The sequence below is a fragment of the Chiroxiphia lanceolata genome, chromosome 8 (assembly GCF_009829145.1).
Source record: "Chiroxiphia lanceolata isolate bChiLan1 chromosome 8, bChiLan1.pri, whole genome shotgun sequence".
NCBI classification, from domain to species: Eukaryota; Metazoa; Chordata; class Aves; order Passeriformes; family Pipridae; genus Chiroxiphia; species Chiroxiphia lanceolata.
In genome coordinates, this window is record NC_045644.1 from 33,694,170 (window position 1) to 33,708,115 (window position 13,946).

At 47.9% G+C, this 13,946-nt stretch overlaps 1 protein-coding gene across 1 annotated transcript in view; it reads left to right on the top strand.

The window, feature by feature from the left end:
* LOC116789888 (hexokinase-1) overlaps positions 1-13,309 on the top strand; it is a 36,657-nt gene extending 23,348 nt beyond the window's left edge. The window contains exons 10-18 of the mRNA XM_032694162.1: positions 1,095-1,399; positions 2,000-2,148; positions 2,249-2,368; positions 3,169-3,264; positions 4,069-4,168; positions 6,089-6,272; positions 8,290-8,445; positions 9,150-9,383; positions 10,103-13,309. Of these exons, the coding sequence (XP_032550053.1) occupies positions 1,095-1,399; positions 2,000-2,148; positions 2,249-2,368; positions 3,169-3,264; positions 4,069-4,168; positions 6,089-6,272; positions 8,290-8,445; positions 9,150-9,383; positions 10,103-10,247 (1,489 nt within the window). The 3' untranslated portion in view covers positions 10,248-13,309. The remainder of the gene's footprint in view (positions 1-1,094; positions 1,400-1,999; positions 2,149-2,248; positions 2,369-3,168; positions 3,265-4,068; positions 4,169-6,088; positions 6,273-8,289; positions 8,446-9,149; positions 9,384-10,102) is intronic.
* Positions 13,310-13,946: the final 637 nt, after the last annotated feature.

Genomic DNA, 13,946 nt, shown 5'->3' on the forward strand with positions numbered 1-13,946 from the left:
CAGTGTAAACTCAATTGGTTTTAAAATACCTGTGCTGAATCCTATTTTTTCTGGTCTTTTCTGAAGATATTCTTGGAAACCAGGGGAAAAAAATTGTGCTTACATTTCCATGGCCTTTAAAAAGCTGGCTTTGTCTTTTTTTTCTGCATCTTGAAAGTGAATATTTTAAATAAAGCAATATTTTAAATCAAACAATATTTTTAATCAAATAATATTTAAATCAAATAATATTTTTAATTTTTAAGCTGCTTAGAGTTATGTAGAAATCAGAAGGTGTAATTTATGAGGAAACTTCTGAAAGGAGAAATATGGTTAGTGTTTCATTTTCAGTTTCCCGTTATTTTGTTGAAACAGTGTTTCCCTCAGTTAAAGGAAACCATAAAATTTTGGCAAACAAAAGAATTTCCAAGAATCCTGTTTTGCCTAGCTTTTCCAGATGGGCAGGTCTAGGGAGTGACAGGACCTGAGGAAATGGCCTGGTTGTGTCAGGGGAATTTTAGGTTGGATGTTAGAGAAAGGTTCTTCCCCCAGAGGGTGGTCAGGCACTGAACAGGCTCCCCAGGGCAGTGGTCAAAGCAAGGCTGGCAGAGCTCAAGGAGTGTTTGGATGATCCTCTCAGGCCCATGGTGTGACTGTTGGGGATGGTCCTGTGCAGGGCTGAGGGTTGGACTCAGTGATCCTTGTGGGTCCCTTCCAGCTCAGCATCTTCTGTGATTCTGTGAAGATAACATACTTGGGCAATTTTGGTTTCTGAACTGTTTCCCCACACCATCTAAACCAGTGAGTTCAGGAGATGACCTCAGGAGAGGGGATCAGAGCAGCAGGGAAGCCAGGGGATTTCTCCCATCTGGGCTCGTGGTCAGGGGATGGGACTCTGATGCTCTTCCCTGCTTTTTGCTGGCTTTGCTTAGAAATTCCAGAGCTAAGAGGCCATAGGGAAGAACTGCTCTTCCCTGGCAGTTTTCCTGCCTGGGAGGCTGTACGTAGTTTGGGCACGATGAGTGTCCTCACTGCCTGCAGTCAGTCCGTGCTGGCAGCACAGGTTTTGGGGGGAGGCCATGCAGACGTGGGGCTCGCAGCCTCCTCTCCCCCAGGTACGCCCGGCGCCTGCACAAAACCACGCGGCGCCTGGTGCCCGACTCGGAGGTGCGGTTCCTGCTGTCGGAGAGCGGCAGCGGGAAGGGGGCGGCCATGGTGACGGCCGTGGCCTACCGGCTGTCGGAGCAGCACCGGCTCATCGACGAGACCCTGGCCGAGTTCAAGCTCACCCACGAGCAGCTGCTACAGGTCAAGAAGAGGATGAGGGCGGAGATGGAAGCGGGGCTGAAGAAGAAGACTCACGAGACGGCCAAAGTGAAAATGCTGCCCACCTTTGTCCGCAGCACGCCGGATGGCACAGGTAGAGGCATGGCCTCGCCGGAGGGAGGACACTGGCTCGGATATGGGGTGCCCAAAACCGGCTCCCGGCGATGGGGTTTGGGTTTGAGTTTGATGGAGGGGGAGCAGAACTGATGCGATCAAAGAGGAATCTGGGCTGTGCAAAGGAGGAGATCTCAGCCTGCACTGCCCTGGGCCGGTTGCTGGCCCCACGTTCTTACCCCATGGTGCAAAGCAAAGCCAAAGCTTGAGGGGATAAAACCACAGTCGGGCTCATAAAGCCACGGCTGGGCTCATAAACCCAAACCCACACGAACCCTGTTCGCGCTACCTGGGCAGTTCTTTGCCCATCAGTGCGGCCAAATTTCTTCTTTCTCTCAGGGAACGGTTGCGTGGGTCCTTTTTTCCTTGTCAGTTTAAAGCAAAACAAAATCAAAAATAAAACAAAAACACACACAAAAAAAGGAGCTAGAATAATCAGAACAGCATCTAAAATCCTCCTTTGATGAAGATCTTTCCAACCGAGTTTCTCAGAGATTTTCTGTCAAAGTACTTTCTGGAGAAAGCACTTTTTCATATTTTGCTTATGGTTCTTTAAATATACACACATGTTCTTTTACAGAAAACGGAGACTTTCTGGCACTTGACCTTGGAGGGACAAACTTTAGAGTTTTGCTGGTGAAAATCCGCAGTGGTAAAAGGAGAACAGTTGAGATGCACAACAAGATCTATGCCATTCCTATAGAGGTGATGCAGGGAACAGGAGAAGAGGTATTTGTGTTTCTCTCTGGCTGCAGAGCTGCTTTTTAAATAACTTCTTAAGAGCAAGTAACATGTACACCTTCAAATAATATGACTTTTCTTTTTAAAGCTGTTTGATCACATCGTTACCTGCATTTCTGACTTCTTGGATTATATGGGGATAAAAGGTGCACGTCTTCCTCTTGGCTTCACCTTTTCCTTCCCTTGCAAGCAGACCAGTCTGGATGCTGTAAGTTCCTTAGCGTCTTTTGAATCTGCTTTTGTGCCTGTGCCAGGCCTGGTTTCTCTGTCTTCATATCATCCACGTGACACTTACAGGAAGGTTGTACAAGGGGAAGGTGCTGACCCTCATCAGTACAGCTGCTCCTATAAATAGTTCCTTTAAGGGTAGTAATGCAAATGCTGCTCAGCCCATGGCTGCGAAGATAAGAGCATTTAAATTTTCCGTGGTGCTGATACCACTTTTTAAGGCATTATGCTTTTTCCCACCATATAAACCTGCTGCTCTGTGATACTTCCCTAGTTTTGCAAGCAGTAAGCAAAAGTCCATCCCTGCACCTATTCCTAGTTCATCTTGTCTCATGGGATGGAGCAGATGGACCAGGGCCTGTGGGCTGTGTCACCCTGAGGTGACAGTGTGGCCTGCAGCATGTCCCTGACAAGTGTGCCCTTGTTCTTTTCTGTAAGTGTTTAACTTCTTCACTGCCATGGGTTTACACCAACCCCACCTGTGCAGCTCTTAATACTTTCCTGTCTACTTAGCTGTTTGTTTTGAAGAGAGACGTTTTTTCTGTTACACGCTTGTTTTTTTTTGAGTTTGTTGTTCCTGTCACACTTTTTTTTTTTTTTGTGAGTTTCATACGTTGCTCTGGAAATTCAGAGACCAAGCACGATTAGTAGTTTTAGATGCAAATTCCATATATCTTTTTCACAGAGGCTCTTCTGTAAAACCTCAAACTAAATCATTTGAAGTATGAAGTGCAACATCTGAGTCTTCGCAACTTGGTAACTTATTTTCTTGCTTTTTAGGGTATCCTTCTCAACTGGACAAAAGGCTTCAAAGCTACAGACTGCGAGGGAGAAGATGTGGTATATTTGCTTAGAGAAGGAATTAAAAGAAGAGAGGTGATTTTTCTTTTGGTTTTGTTTTCTTTTTCTCCTCCTGCTCCTCCGTCCCCTCCAGACTTGACAGACCTTGTGGGTCAGGCTGGCTCCCTCTCACAAGGTTTGTGTGCCTTGTGGACATGAGCTGTATCGCCTGTCCTGCACAGAAGGTTGATTTTTTTTTTTTCCCCCAGAGGCTTCTAACTTTTCAAATTTGCCCAAACTTTCAAGACTTTCAAACCATGTGGCAATTTCACATGCATCAGAGCATGGAGAAAGCAGGAGTTTTCAAAATGGTGATTGTAGGAATGCACCTCAGCGCACCCTAAAGGACAGTTTTCTCCCCTCTCCTCCTTGGTCTTTAAAATGCCTCAACCAACTTAGCCAAAACTTTCTAGGAAGGGAAGAAAAATAGCCTGAGGAGGACATTACTTTTGCAGAGGTTTTATCAGCCAGTGAAAAGGAGGTCTTAAAACCTTTGTTACTGGATTTGCTACCTTATTGCTGTAATAGAGAATGTTGATAGTCCTCTACCATGTGCCTCTGAACAAGATCTGTACATAACATACCCAAGCCAAAGAGAACAGTCAGGAATATTCTTTCGTCTGGAGACAAATCTATCACAGCTACAACATGTGAGGAGCCTTAGCTGCCTGCTGGTAGATTAAGTTCCTATTTCTGTGTGTGTGAAATCAGGATGATAATTTTAGTTGTTTCCAGTGTGCTTCAACAGGATCCCCTATGGTATGCTCCTTTCGTGTCCCCTTTGGTGTGTTGGTTGCCCCAAGCCCAGAGTTCTCACTGTTGTATTTCTCTCTCCCAAAGGAATTTGACTTGGATGTGGTGGCTGTGGTGAATGATACAGTGGGCACAATGATGACCTGTGCTTACGAAGACCCAAACTGTGAAATCGGGCTCATTGTGGGTATGTGTTAGAGCTGCTTTTTATTGAACAGCACGTCAACACATCTGTGTGTATTCTCATGGAGGCATCCCTGTAGTTAACTGAAAATAAAGCCAGGGTGTTCAGGAGTGAAAGAGCAAAATTCAACAGCCAGCTTAGTTCTGCCTGCAGTCAGTTGAGATAAGCAGAGGCTGTGGTGCCAAACAAATCCTGCCTGTTTTATCTAGTAAAGGCACTGTGCTGCTTGAGAAGAGAGCAGAGGTGGGCTCAGGCAGCCTCACCAGCTCCTGGAGTTTCTGTTAGTTCAGCCTGTCAGAGTTTCCCTGCCGGGGTGTTCCAGTAGCCCACAGCTTCCCTCAAGCATGTGGTCTCTCAGAATAAACTTGCAAAGCACAGCCACAGTTCCCAAATGGCATGTGATGGAGAGCTCTGATAGACAGAGTGCAGTGACTGAGAGCTGCCTTCCCAGCAGCGAGACAGCTGAAGTAATTCCATGGGTGACATGCAAATGCCACACACCCGGGGAGCCTGAGACATGGGGCGGTGTGAATTCCCAAAGCTATCCAGAGAAATAAGTGTTCTGTGGGAGAGAAGGGGACAAAGCACCTGCAAGCTTTAAGTTGTGAGGTGGCTTGTAGGAAAATAAAACGCCACCAATTTCTCCTCCAGACAGTTGGAAGGTGTCCAGGATGAGTCAGCACAGTGCAGTGTGGGTAGGAAGTCGTGTCTGCGCAGCTCCATCGGTGGCGTGTTTTCAGGAACCAGAGTTCCCTACGGGAAGGACAGCGTGTCCTTGGGGCGCTGGGAGCATCCTCTCAGGACTGCCCTGCTGCAGCCCTGCCAGGCATGCTCTGCAGCAGCGTGTCTGTGTGCAGAGCAGGGGGTCAGAGGTGGTCTGGGTACTTCTGGGATGATGGGAGTGAGAGTCCTGGGCTCTGACAGGCTCCCTCTGCCCTGCCTGGATCACCTGGGCTGGGCTGGTGGCACCTGGTGGGGGAGGTTGGACACTGGTGGTGGCCCACAGCTGGTTTGTTCTGGTTTGGTCCTGCAATCCTGAGTCTCAGTCTGCAAGCCCAGACGTCCCCCCCACACCCTGTGCTGTGGCTCATCTCTCCTGCAGCAGGGAGTACTGTGGGAGGATCTATTTTAGCTCAGACTGTATTGATATATTTCCCTACAAAAACGGCAAAGGAAAACAGACTTGCTGGCATAACTGATGCAGAATCTGTGGTACAGGGTTAAATGGAGTTCCTTAGGTAACTTCAAGAAAACTTTCACCATGAGTAGCAGCTAAAGCTGCCTCTCATTGCTAGTAAAGCTTTGCTCCCCAAGACCTCTGTGTACATGGAGCACTTGCCACACTTCTTAGGATCTCCTTTAAGCAGAATCAGATATTGTGTCATTTCAACATGGAAGTAGCCTTCCTGTAAGAGAAAATAAGCAATTTAAATCAGAAAAAACCCCCAAGCAATCAGCTGGTAAAAGCCCTGATGCCTCAGAACTTGCTGAGGTTTTCAGTTCAGCACATTTTCCCTGGATTCTCTGGGTCTGTGGGCTTTGTGAAAGGGTGGTTCCTAACTGCAAAATCCAGCTGGTTGCTTGCTGTGGTTTTGGGTTCAGAAACACCATGAGGGTTGGTGGACCAAAAGTGCTGCCCTGCTGCCCCTCCCTGCATCATGGGACCCTCATGGGTGGCCAGGGTGAGCCTCTTCTCTGAGTCACCCTGAGCTGTGCAGCACAGCAGAAATGTTCTCCTTCAGTTTAGGATTACTGAAGTGTGGGGTTTTGGTTTTTCCCTGATATTTTCAAATGATGATTTGACTTCGTCATTCAGAAGGAAGCACGATCGGGATCCCCCAGAAGGCTTTTCAGGGCTGTGGTGCTGGTCCTAGTGTTGTTTTGTTCCAAACAAAGAGCAATGTCAGTATTTTCTTCCTCCAGGAACGGGCAGCAATGCCTGTTACATGGAAGAGATGAGGAACATAGAGATGGTGGATGGTGAGCAAGGGCGGATGTGCGTGAACACGGAGTGGGGAGCGTTCGGGGATAACGGATGCCTGGATGACATCAGGACAATATATGACAAAGCAGTTGATGACTATTCACTGAATGCTGGAAAGCAAAGGTACTTTGCTATAAATGCTGTAAATTGTGTGCTGTGGATGTAAGCCAGGCTGTCTTAAATGCTTTTAAGAGAGAATTGGATTTCTTGTAGTCGGAGAAGGGAGAGGTGGAAAATGACTACAGCCTTGCTATCCTGTGGGATCTTCCCTTCCTGTGCTTTTCCTGGTCCCTGCTTCAAAAGTCTTGAAATTACAAAGAAACCCTTTTTCTTATCCTGTGCTATACTGAGGGGGTTAAGATGTCTTGTCATTCTTTTGCTCTTGGTCTCAGGTTAATCTCTTGTAGCTGAACTCTCTTTTTGTGCCTGTAGAAATCCTGAGCCTGTACCAGCTGGTGTGGTTGGAGCTTGGAGCTGCTTGCTGTAAAGCAGTCAGGAGCTTTCTAGCAGTTGCAGCCAGTTGCAGGCTCTTATTTCAGGCCATTTTCTGGATGAAATGTGTCGTGTTAGAGAACCTGTCTTTCTTGGTCCTGGAGTTTGGTCCTCTTCTGGGGGTTCAGCTCCTGTTTGGGCAAGTGCTTCCCTGTCCCCTTCAAGAAAGGGCTGGTGGGAGGTGTACCCAGCACTGATAGAACTGGGCTGAAACTGCTGCATGCTGGGACTACACTTTTTCATCATTTCTCTGCAGCAATGCTTTGATGCCAGGAGCTTTTAAAAAGATTTTGTGATTAGAGTAAATCTGCCCAAAAACCTGGGGAATACAGACAAGTTGGCAGGTCCCATGGGAAGCTCTTTAGAAGCTGAGGCTCAAACAGACCCAGAGAGGCAGATGCTGGGCGAGCCTGATGCAGCAGCAGAGTTGGCATGGAGTAAGCAGCCAAAGGCAGTCATGGAGACTGCCAGGGGGAATAATTTATTCCTGAGATAGTTAGGCACTCAAGAGGGAGGACTCTTGCTGGGTACAAGCCTGAGAGAATTCACAGTATTAAATGGGCTGCGTGGCCCGCTTCCAGCAGGGTGGTGTGCTGGGCTCTGCTCAATCCAGGGCACTGACACTGCTGTAGAGCTTCAGGAGGTGAAATAAAGGAGGCATCACTGAATGGCCCTGCTCAGGAAATGGAAGAGCATTCAGTTTGTTGGTAAGGACACAACTCGCAGACCTCAGAAAGCTCCATTCAAACCAGGATGGTGCTGGAAGGGCGGGAATGCAAAGCAGGGCTGCCCTGTGCCAGTGCTGAGCATCGCTCCGGGACCACTCCTTGTTGTGTGCTGGGAGGAGGTCTGCAGGTAGAAGATATTCCCTCTCTCTAGCCTGGGGGCAAACTTGGGTCCTGTGTGCAGAGCGGGGTGTGAGAGGGGTTCAAGACAGCTTGGTTCCTCCCTGTGGTTTTGGGACTACTGGTTTCCTACTGGAAACCAGGTGCTGGAATTAAGTGAAGAGCATAAGCCAACCCTGGACCTCCAGCTTGCTGGTTTATGGGTCAGTGGTCCTGTGAACATGCCAGATGTACCTTTTCACATCCTTTATCTTCCACAGGGTTGGTTTTGCAGCACAGGACTCTCTTAAAAACACTGCACTTGCAGTGACTGTACCTTGTTAGTTTCCCTGTAATTTTGCTGCATGGAACCACTGAACTTTTTCTGTTTGAAGGCCTCAGCCTTGCTTCAAGAGGGCTCCCAAATGTGGAGACAAGTTTTCCTGGGGTCCACTCAGGGCTGTCCTTGGGGGATGCGTGGCTAATGTGCCTTTTGACTGGGCACCGTTCTGCTCTCTGGTGACAGGTTTTCATTTCTTTCATCTGGGAGAAATACCAGCCGTCATCAACATGCCTGGCCAGGGGAACATGGCAGTGAGAAATTAAAGGAAGTGTCTGTCGATGGGCTCATGAGGCTTCCCACCAAGTCTTCATGCTTTTTCTTGCCTACTTTTTCTAGTAAATGGCCTCTCTGTGTGAATAGGGTTGCATATCTTATGTCCCCAAAGTGGGGACAGGACACCTGGCTGGTGACAGACCTGTGATGCTGCCTTTGCAAACGTGAGCAGGTTCCCTCTGAGCTGCACTGCTATCTTTCCTTGCAGGTATGAGAAAATGATCAGTGGGATGTACCTGGGGGAAATAGTCCGCAATATTTTGATCGACTTCACCAAACGGGGATTCCTGTTCCGAGGCCAGATTTCAGAGACGCTGAAGACCAGGCATATCTTTGAAACCAAGTTCCTTTCTCAGATTGAGAGGTAAGAGCATGGGAGGCTGCTCAGTGTGAAATACTGTGGTGGTGCTCAGCTGGTGACACTCCTGAAGGGGAGGGACAGCTGGAGAGCATTGCTTACTCCTCCAGAGATTATTTTGGTTTCAGTAAGAGCCTCTGTGTTTGTGCAGAAGGACTCTTTACAGCATCATCTGAATTTCTATCAATGCTCACTGCTAAATCCTGGAAAGGGCCGTTAAGGATTCCCTCACTGTATTGTTTTATATGCTTGTTTGGAAATCAAGCCATTTTCCTGGGCCCCTTGTGTGTGTGTAGCTATAGTTGTGGGATGGAATGAACACTAGCTGAGTGGGCACTTTTTACTGGGTGTTTTTGTGTTTTTATTGCTTGGGCTCTGTATTTTAAAGCAATCTCTGAGTCTTTATGGGGGAAAACCCCCCCAAGTTCATAATGAAAAATATTTTCCTGAAACGCCTCATGGTAAGAAAAGAGAAGGGGAAGCAATGCAGAGCTGGACTTGGAGCCTCTGTGGCTGCTTGCACCCCTCTCCTACACTGCAGCCATGGTGCTGGGGCGAATGAATTTGCATTCCCTGAGGTCTCTGGTGCTGTCAGGAAAGGCTGCTGCCTGGTGGGGGTGCGTGGACGCAGCCATGGGTGCAGTGGGGTTTGTGGCACTGGCTTGTGTGAGGGGAACCTTTAGTTTTACCACTGTGCTCTCCTTCTGCAGTGACAGGTTGGCCTTGCTGCAGGTGCGAACCATCCTGCAGCAGCTGGGGCTCAACAGCACCTGCGACGACAGTATCATTGTCAAGACGGTCTGCGGGGCGGTGTCAAGGCGAGCAGCTCAGCTGTGTGGTGCTGGAATGGCTGCCGTTGTAGATAAAATTAGGGAGAACAGAGGGTTGGAGCGCCTGGAGATAACGGTCGGTGTGGATGGCACTCTGTACAAACTACATCCTCAGTGAGTATCTGCCTTCTCAGCAGGTTTTTGCCTGTAGCGCGTTGCGTGTACATCCCTTCTCTTGACCTGCCAAACTGGGCTCTCCTACTTGCTAGGATAAGAGCCAGGGAAGAAGTCTTAATCAGGGGATTCAGGGCTTTCTGAAGGGCAACAAGAGGGTCAAGAAGGACTTGTGAAAGATTCTTGGGGCGGTGACAAACTGAAGGGGACACAGCCTTTGCTGGATGAGTTGGAAGCTGTACAGCGAGGGAAGGATCTCTTGGCTGTGCACAGGCGATGACAGAGCAGTGCTGAAATGCTTGGTGCCTCTGTGGAGGATGTTTCTGTTCTGGGCACAGCAGAGATGGGCTGCTGAGGAGCAATGCAGGTGAGGGCAGGAGTCTAAAAGAGCAGGGGCAGGAGGAGAGGACTAGTGCCCACCTCCAGTGTGCATGGAGGGAGATGGGTGGGAAGGAGATGACTTATGTGATATGTTCTCTTCCCTTTGCTGTGGTAGTAGTGATCTGAGTTAACCCCACACAGACAGAGAGGCAGGGCTGGGATGCCAGTGCCTCTTTCCTTTAACTCCTACTGCGCCCAGTCTTCAAATCCACCCTAGTTTCCAACATTTCAGTTCTTTCCCTGGTGAAAGGGGATGCAGCGCAGAGGCCCATGGCAGTGCTCTGCTCTGCGGATGCTGCAAGGCCTCCCTTACCCACTGCCCGTGTTTCCTTTCACAGCTTTTCAAGGATCATGCACCAAACAGTCAAGGACCTGGCACCCAACTGCGATGTGACCTTCCTGCTGTCGGAGGACGGCAGCGGGAAGGGGGCCGCGCTCATCACAGCGGTGGGATGCCGGCTGCGCGAGGCCGAGCAGAACTGAACTCCACAGCCCTGGCCCCGATTCTGTCTTGTGAGCACTTTCTCATAAAGCAGCGACTGCATAGTCAGAACTGGTAAAAACCCAGAACTCACTGCTTTATCGGGGGAAAAAAGAAATTACAACTAATGACATAAAAGAAAAAAAATAGGATACAAGATAGAATGTGTGCTGTTAATAATATCTCCTGTTTCTGGACCCCAATCTGCATGTTTCTTACTCACCTTGTTGGTACCTTCCCCATCTGTAGGTCATGGAAAAAAAATCAGTCTATAATTTCTGCAGTTGTCAAATCTCGGTTGTTGTCTGAGACGAAATTGCCCCCAAGTGATGTGCATTGAGAGCTACCGTTGCATCGTACCGAGTGTGTCCTTTGCAGCATCCCTGTGAGCGCACTGCCAGCACGCTGACCACCAGACCTGGGTGTTGATGCTTTTAGTGAAGGGGAAGCAACAGTTCCCTCCTGCATATCTACCTGCTGTTGTTCCGTCTAAAGCGATTGTGAAAACATTATGGTGTGTCAGCACTGTGCACGCACGTAACTCTATAGTGGGACTTGACACCACGACTTACTCGCTTCCTTGATGCCTGTTCTGTCATGGTAAAAGTAAACACCCTTGTCCCACAGATCTGGTTCCACTGGTATTTCCCATTGCTTCTGTGAGCAGTGTTGTGTTACTGGGCGAAATCCGCCACGTTTCGGCAAGAAATCCCCAAAGAGTAGAATGAAGTGGTTGGTGATTGGGGTAATCCAAACCTCCAGACCTGCGAGATCGGCAGATTCATGGTCCCTGCACGGCTGTGCTGTGCTCTTCTGTTTAAGAGTTCTTATAAAAAGTATTTCCTATCTCTTCTTGTTAGTCTGGATCAGGGCACTGCTGCTGCCCTTCCACGGAACCTGCAGCTCGCCTGTGTCCCTGGGATGCGGCACTTCCGTCTCTCGCCTTAAATGGGTATTTGCTTCCACACAGAGCTTTAATCTTTAATACTGTTCAGCAATCACTCAGAACACAAACACTCAGCTAGAGTTAGTGCTCAGAAAGGAATAGGAGGGTTTGATTTTGATCTTGCCTTTGAGGACCTGGGCGTATAGACAACCCACCAAGCCAAAATTGGATGCAGCTTATTCCAAGGATGAAAGCAACAGCAAAGATCATACACACTTGGTGTCCCCTGTCCTCTGTCGAGTCGATGCCATTATTATACTTGCATACCAGTTGCATTACTGAAATTGAAAAGCAGTTAGGAAAGTAAATGTTGAATAACATTTGCAAGCCACACCACTTTCTGCAAAGAGGGAGACCACACAGTAGTCCTTAATTCCCACTCTTCTACCAAAAATGAATTTGAGATATCTGCATGGTTTTCCCTGCTGCCTTTTCCTGCAGAAAGTAGATGGAAATTTGCAGGCTACTCCTCTTTGTCCTCATTCCACTCCTCTAAGATTTGGATTGCCCTACCTACCGATAACATTTCAATATGCATTATGGTGCACTGTGAGTGAATGTTGTAAAGTAACATGTGAGTCACAAACAGTCATTGCAGCTTTAAGTGTGTGTCTACCTGAAAAATTGCATGCCTAACTGGTTTTGCAAAGGTAGAGAGTCTTTTTACTTTGCACACTAGTAGCTCTGGTACTAGTGTTACGTGATACTTGTGAAAATATTAAACTTTTTTGATGTGCGTTAACTGGTGTTTAGTGGTTCTTTCTGGAAGAGGTGCTGTTGGCTGGTGGCTTAGTGCTTTGGGAAGAGCTATTGTGTAGGGAGAGCTGCAACCTAATCCCAGTGGTGCCTGTGTTTTGTGTGTGTGTTTTTATTCCCGGGCATTCGGGGTCAGATTCAAACAGGGTGGATTTCACCCAGGTCCCCATGCCTCGTGTTTCCTAATGTAGTTCAGCAGAGGCACAGCGCTGACAACGCCCAAATCTTAGGGGGCACGTAGCTTGTCTGGGGGCACCTCATGCCCTGTCTTGTGCAGGGGGATCTGCAGTGCAGGAAAACCTCAGCCCACTGCACTGAGAGCAGTGTGATTATATTAGGCTTTGCCAGATACACAGTGATGGATACATCATGTCACAGTCAGTGAGCTCGCTCCCTGTGTGCAAAGGGTTAACATTTGCAGAATCCTGGTGTCAGGTGCTCGTTCACCACTGGTTGGCACAGTCTGTGTTGGAGTTGTTGTAGATGAAAGCCCCTTTTGCATACACTAGAGCTGTGCTTCTCCAATAACCCATTTTACGTTACAGCTTGAATAGTCTCTGACACCCTTGATGTGCAGCTATGACCCCAAACAGGAGACAGAAGAAGGTGAGAAACTTTTTGGGCACAGGGGACATGTTGCATTTGAATTGCTTGAAGGTTTGCAAATCTTGTGCTTGCCCGTAGTCGGCAGTGCTGTAGGGGTGGTGTGAGCCGTGCCTGGGGACCTGGGTTTGGAGCTCTTTGGCATCTGAGAGCTAGGCTCAGTGCAGGGTAGAGGGGAATGAGAAGTGGAAGTTAAACTCGGTCTCAGGGTGACTGTGAATTTTGGAGATGCTGGCATAGGTCATTTTGTTTATTGGATCCAGCTCATAACAAATAGGGAGTGAGTTTGTGTTTCTAACAGCGCAACTTTTCCTACCGTGGACCATAGTTGATGTGCTTGATAAGACACAGCAGTTCTTTTCCAAAGGGACACCTGGTGGGATTTTCATTTCCAGACTACTTCTTACCCCTAGGAAACTGTTCCAAGTGAATCACACGCTATAACTGTCTGAAGAAATGTCTCCAATGTTATCCAAACAATGACTGAGATGTCTTTCTTAAAGCTTTTAGGCTTGGTGAATAAAATCACAGTCCTCTTAATTGTTAAGCTGTAGTTACTGCAATATGAACACAAAAATCTTATATTTCCTGGGGAAAAGACCATTTGCATACCACTGTTGTAATGTCATCTGCTCCTTCCTCCTCTGAGGGTTCTCTCAGAAGCCTTTTGAATGAGTTTTAAAACAAGCAGACCTTGTTTTGTTTTGTTTTCTTAAGAAAATAGCAGAAGGCAAAATAAAGTGTTTCTGAACTTCTGAACCCCGTTCTGTGCTTTTTGTTCATTCCTTTGCCTTAAAAATGAGATTCTTCAAATATTTTCTTTATTGACTGCAGGGACTGCTTTGCTGCTTAGAGCACAAGAAACCATGCAGAGGAGGGATTTAGTGCTGCCCTGGAGGTCTTTACTGCTGTGTGGTATTTAATCCTGTCTATATTTATATGAAGAATTGCATGTATTTACTGTGGAGCATGGTGTTCCTGTTACCTCATGTATCACAGGAATAATGTAGCCTGCCTTGGCATGCCTTTTCTTCCAGTGTAACAGGGGCTCAGAGCGTCTCTGCTCCCTTAACTGTTGCTGTTTCTATGGGATGAAACCTCAGGATGTGCCGTGGGAGTCCGCCAGAACATGGGGAATTCCTTTTGCAACCTGAAGAAATCACCCCCTGCTTTCTGCACCAAACAAGAGAAAGATGCCTTGAGCTGTCAGCAGACATTGGTGCCTGTCAGGGGCTGCACAGGGGCTGCACTGGCAGCACATGTGTGACATCTGAAATAGGCTCTGGCTGTTCAGGTGTGATGGAAGGTGGAGGGGAAGGGGGGGATACTGAAGATAGGCCTGTTTGGTCTGAAAAGCTCTGCATTAGAAAACTGCCTTAGAATCACATCAGCTGGG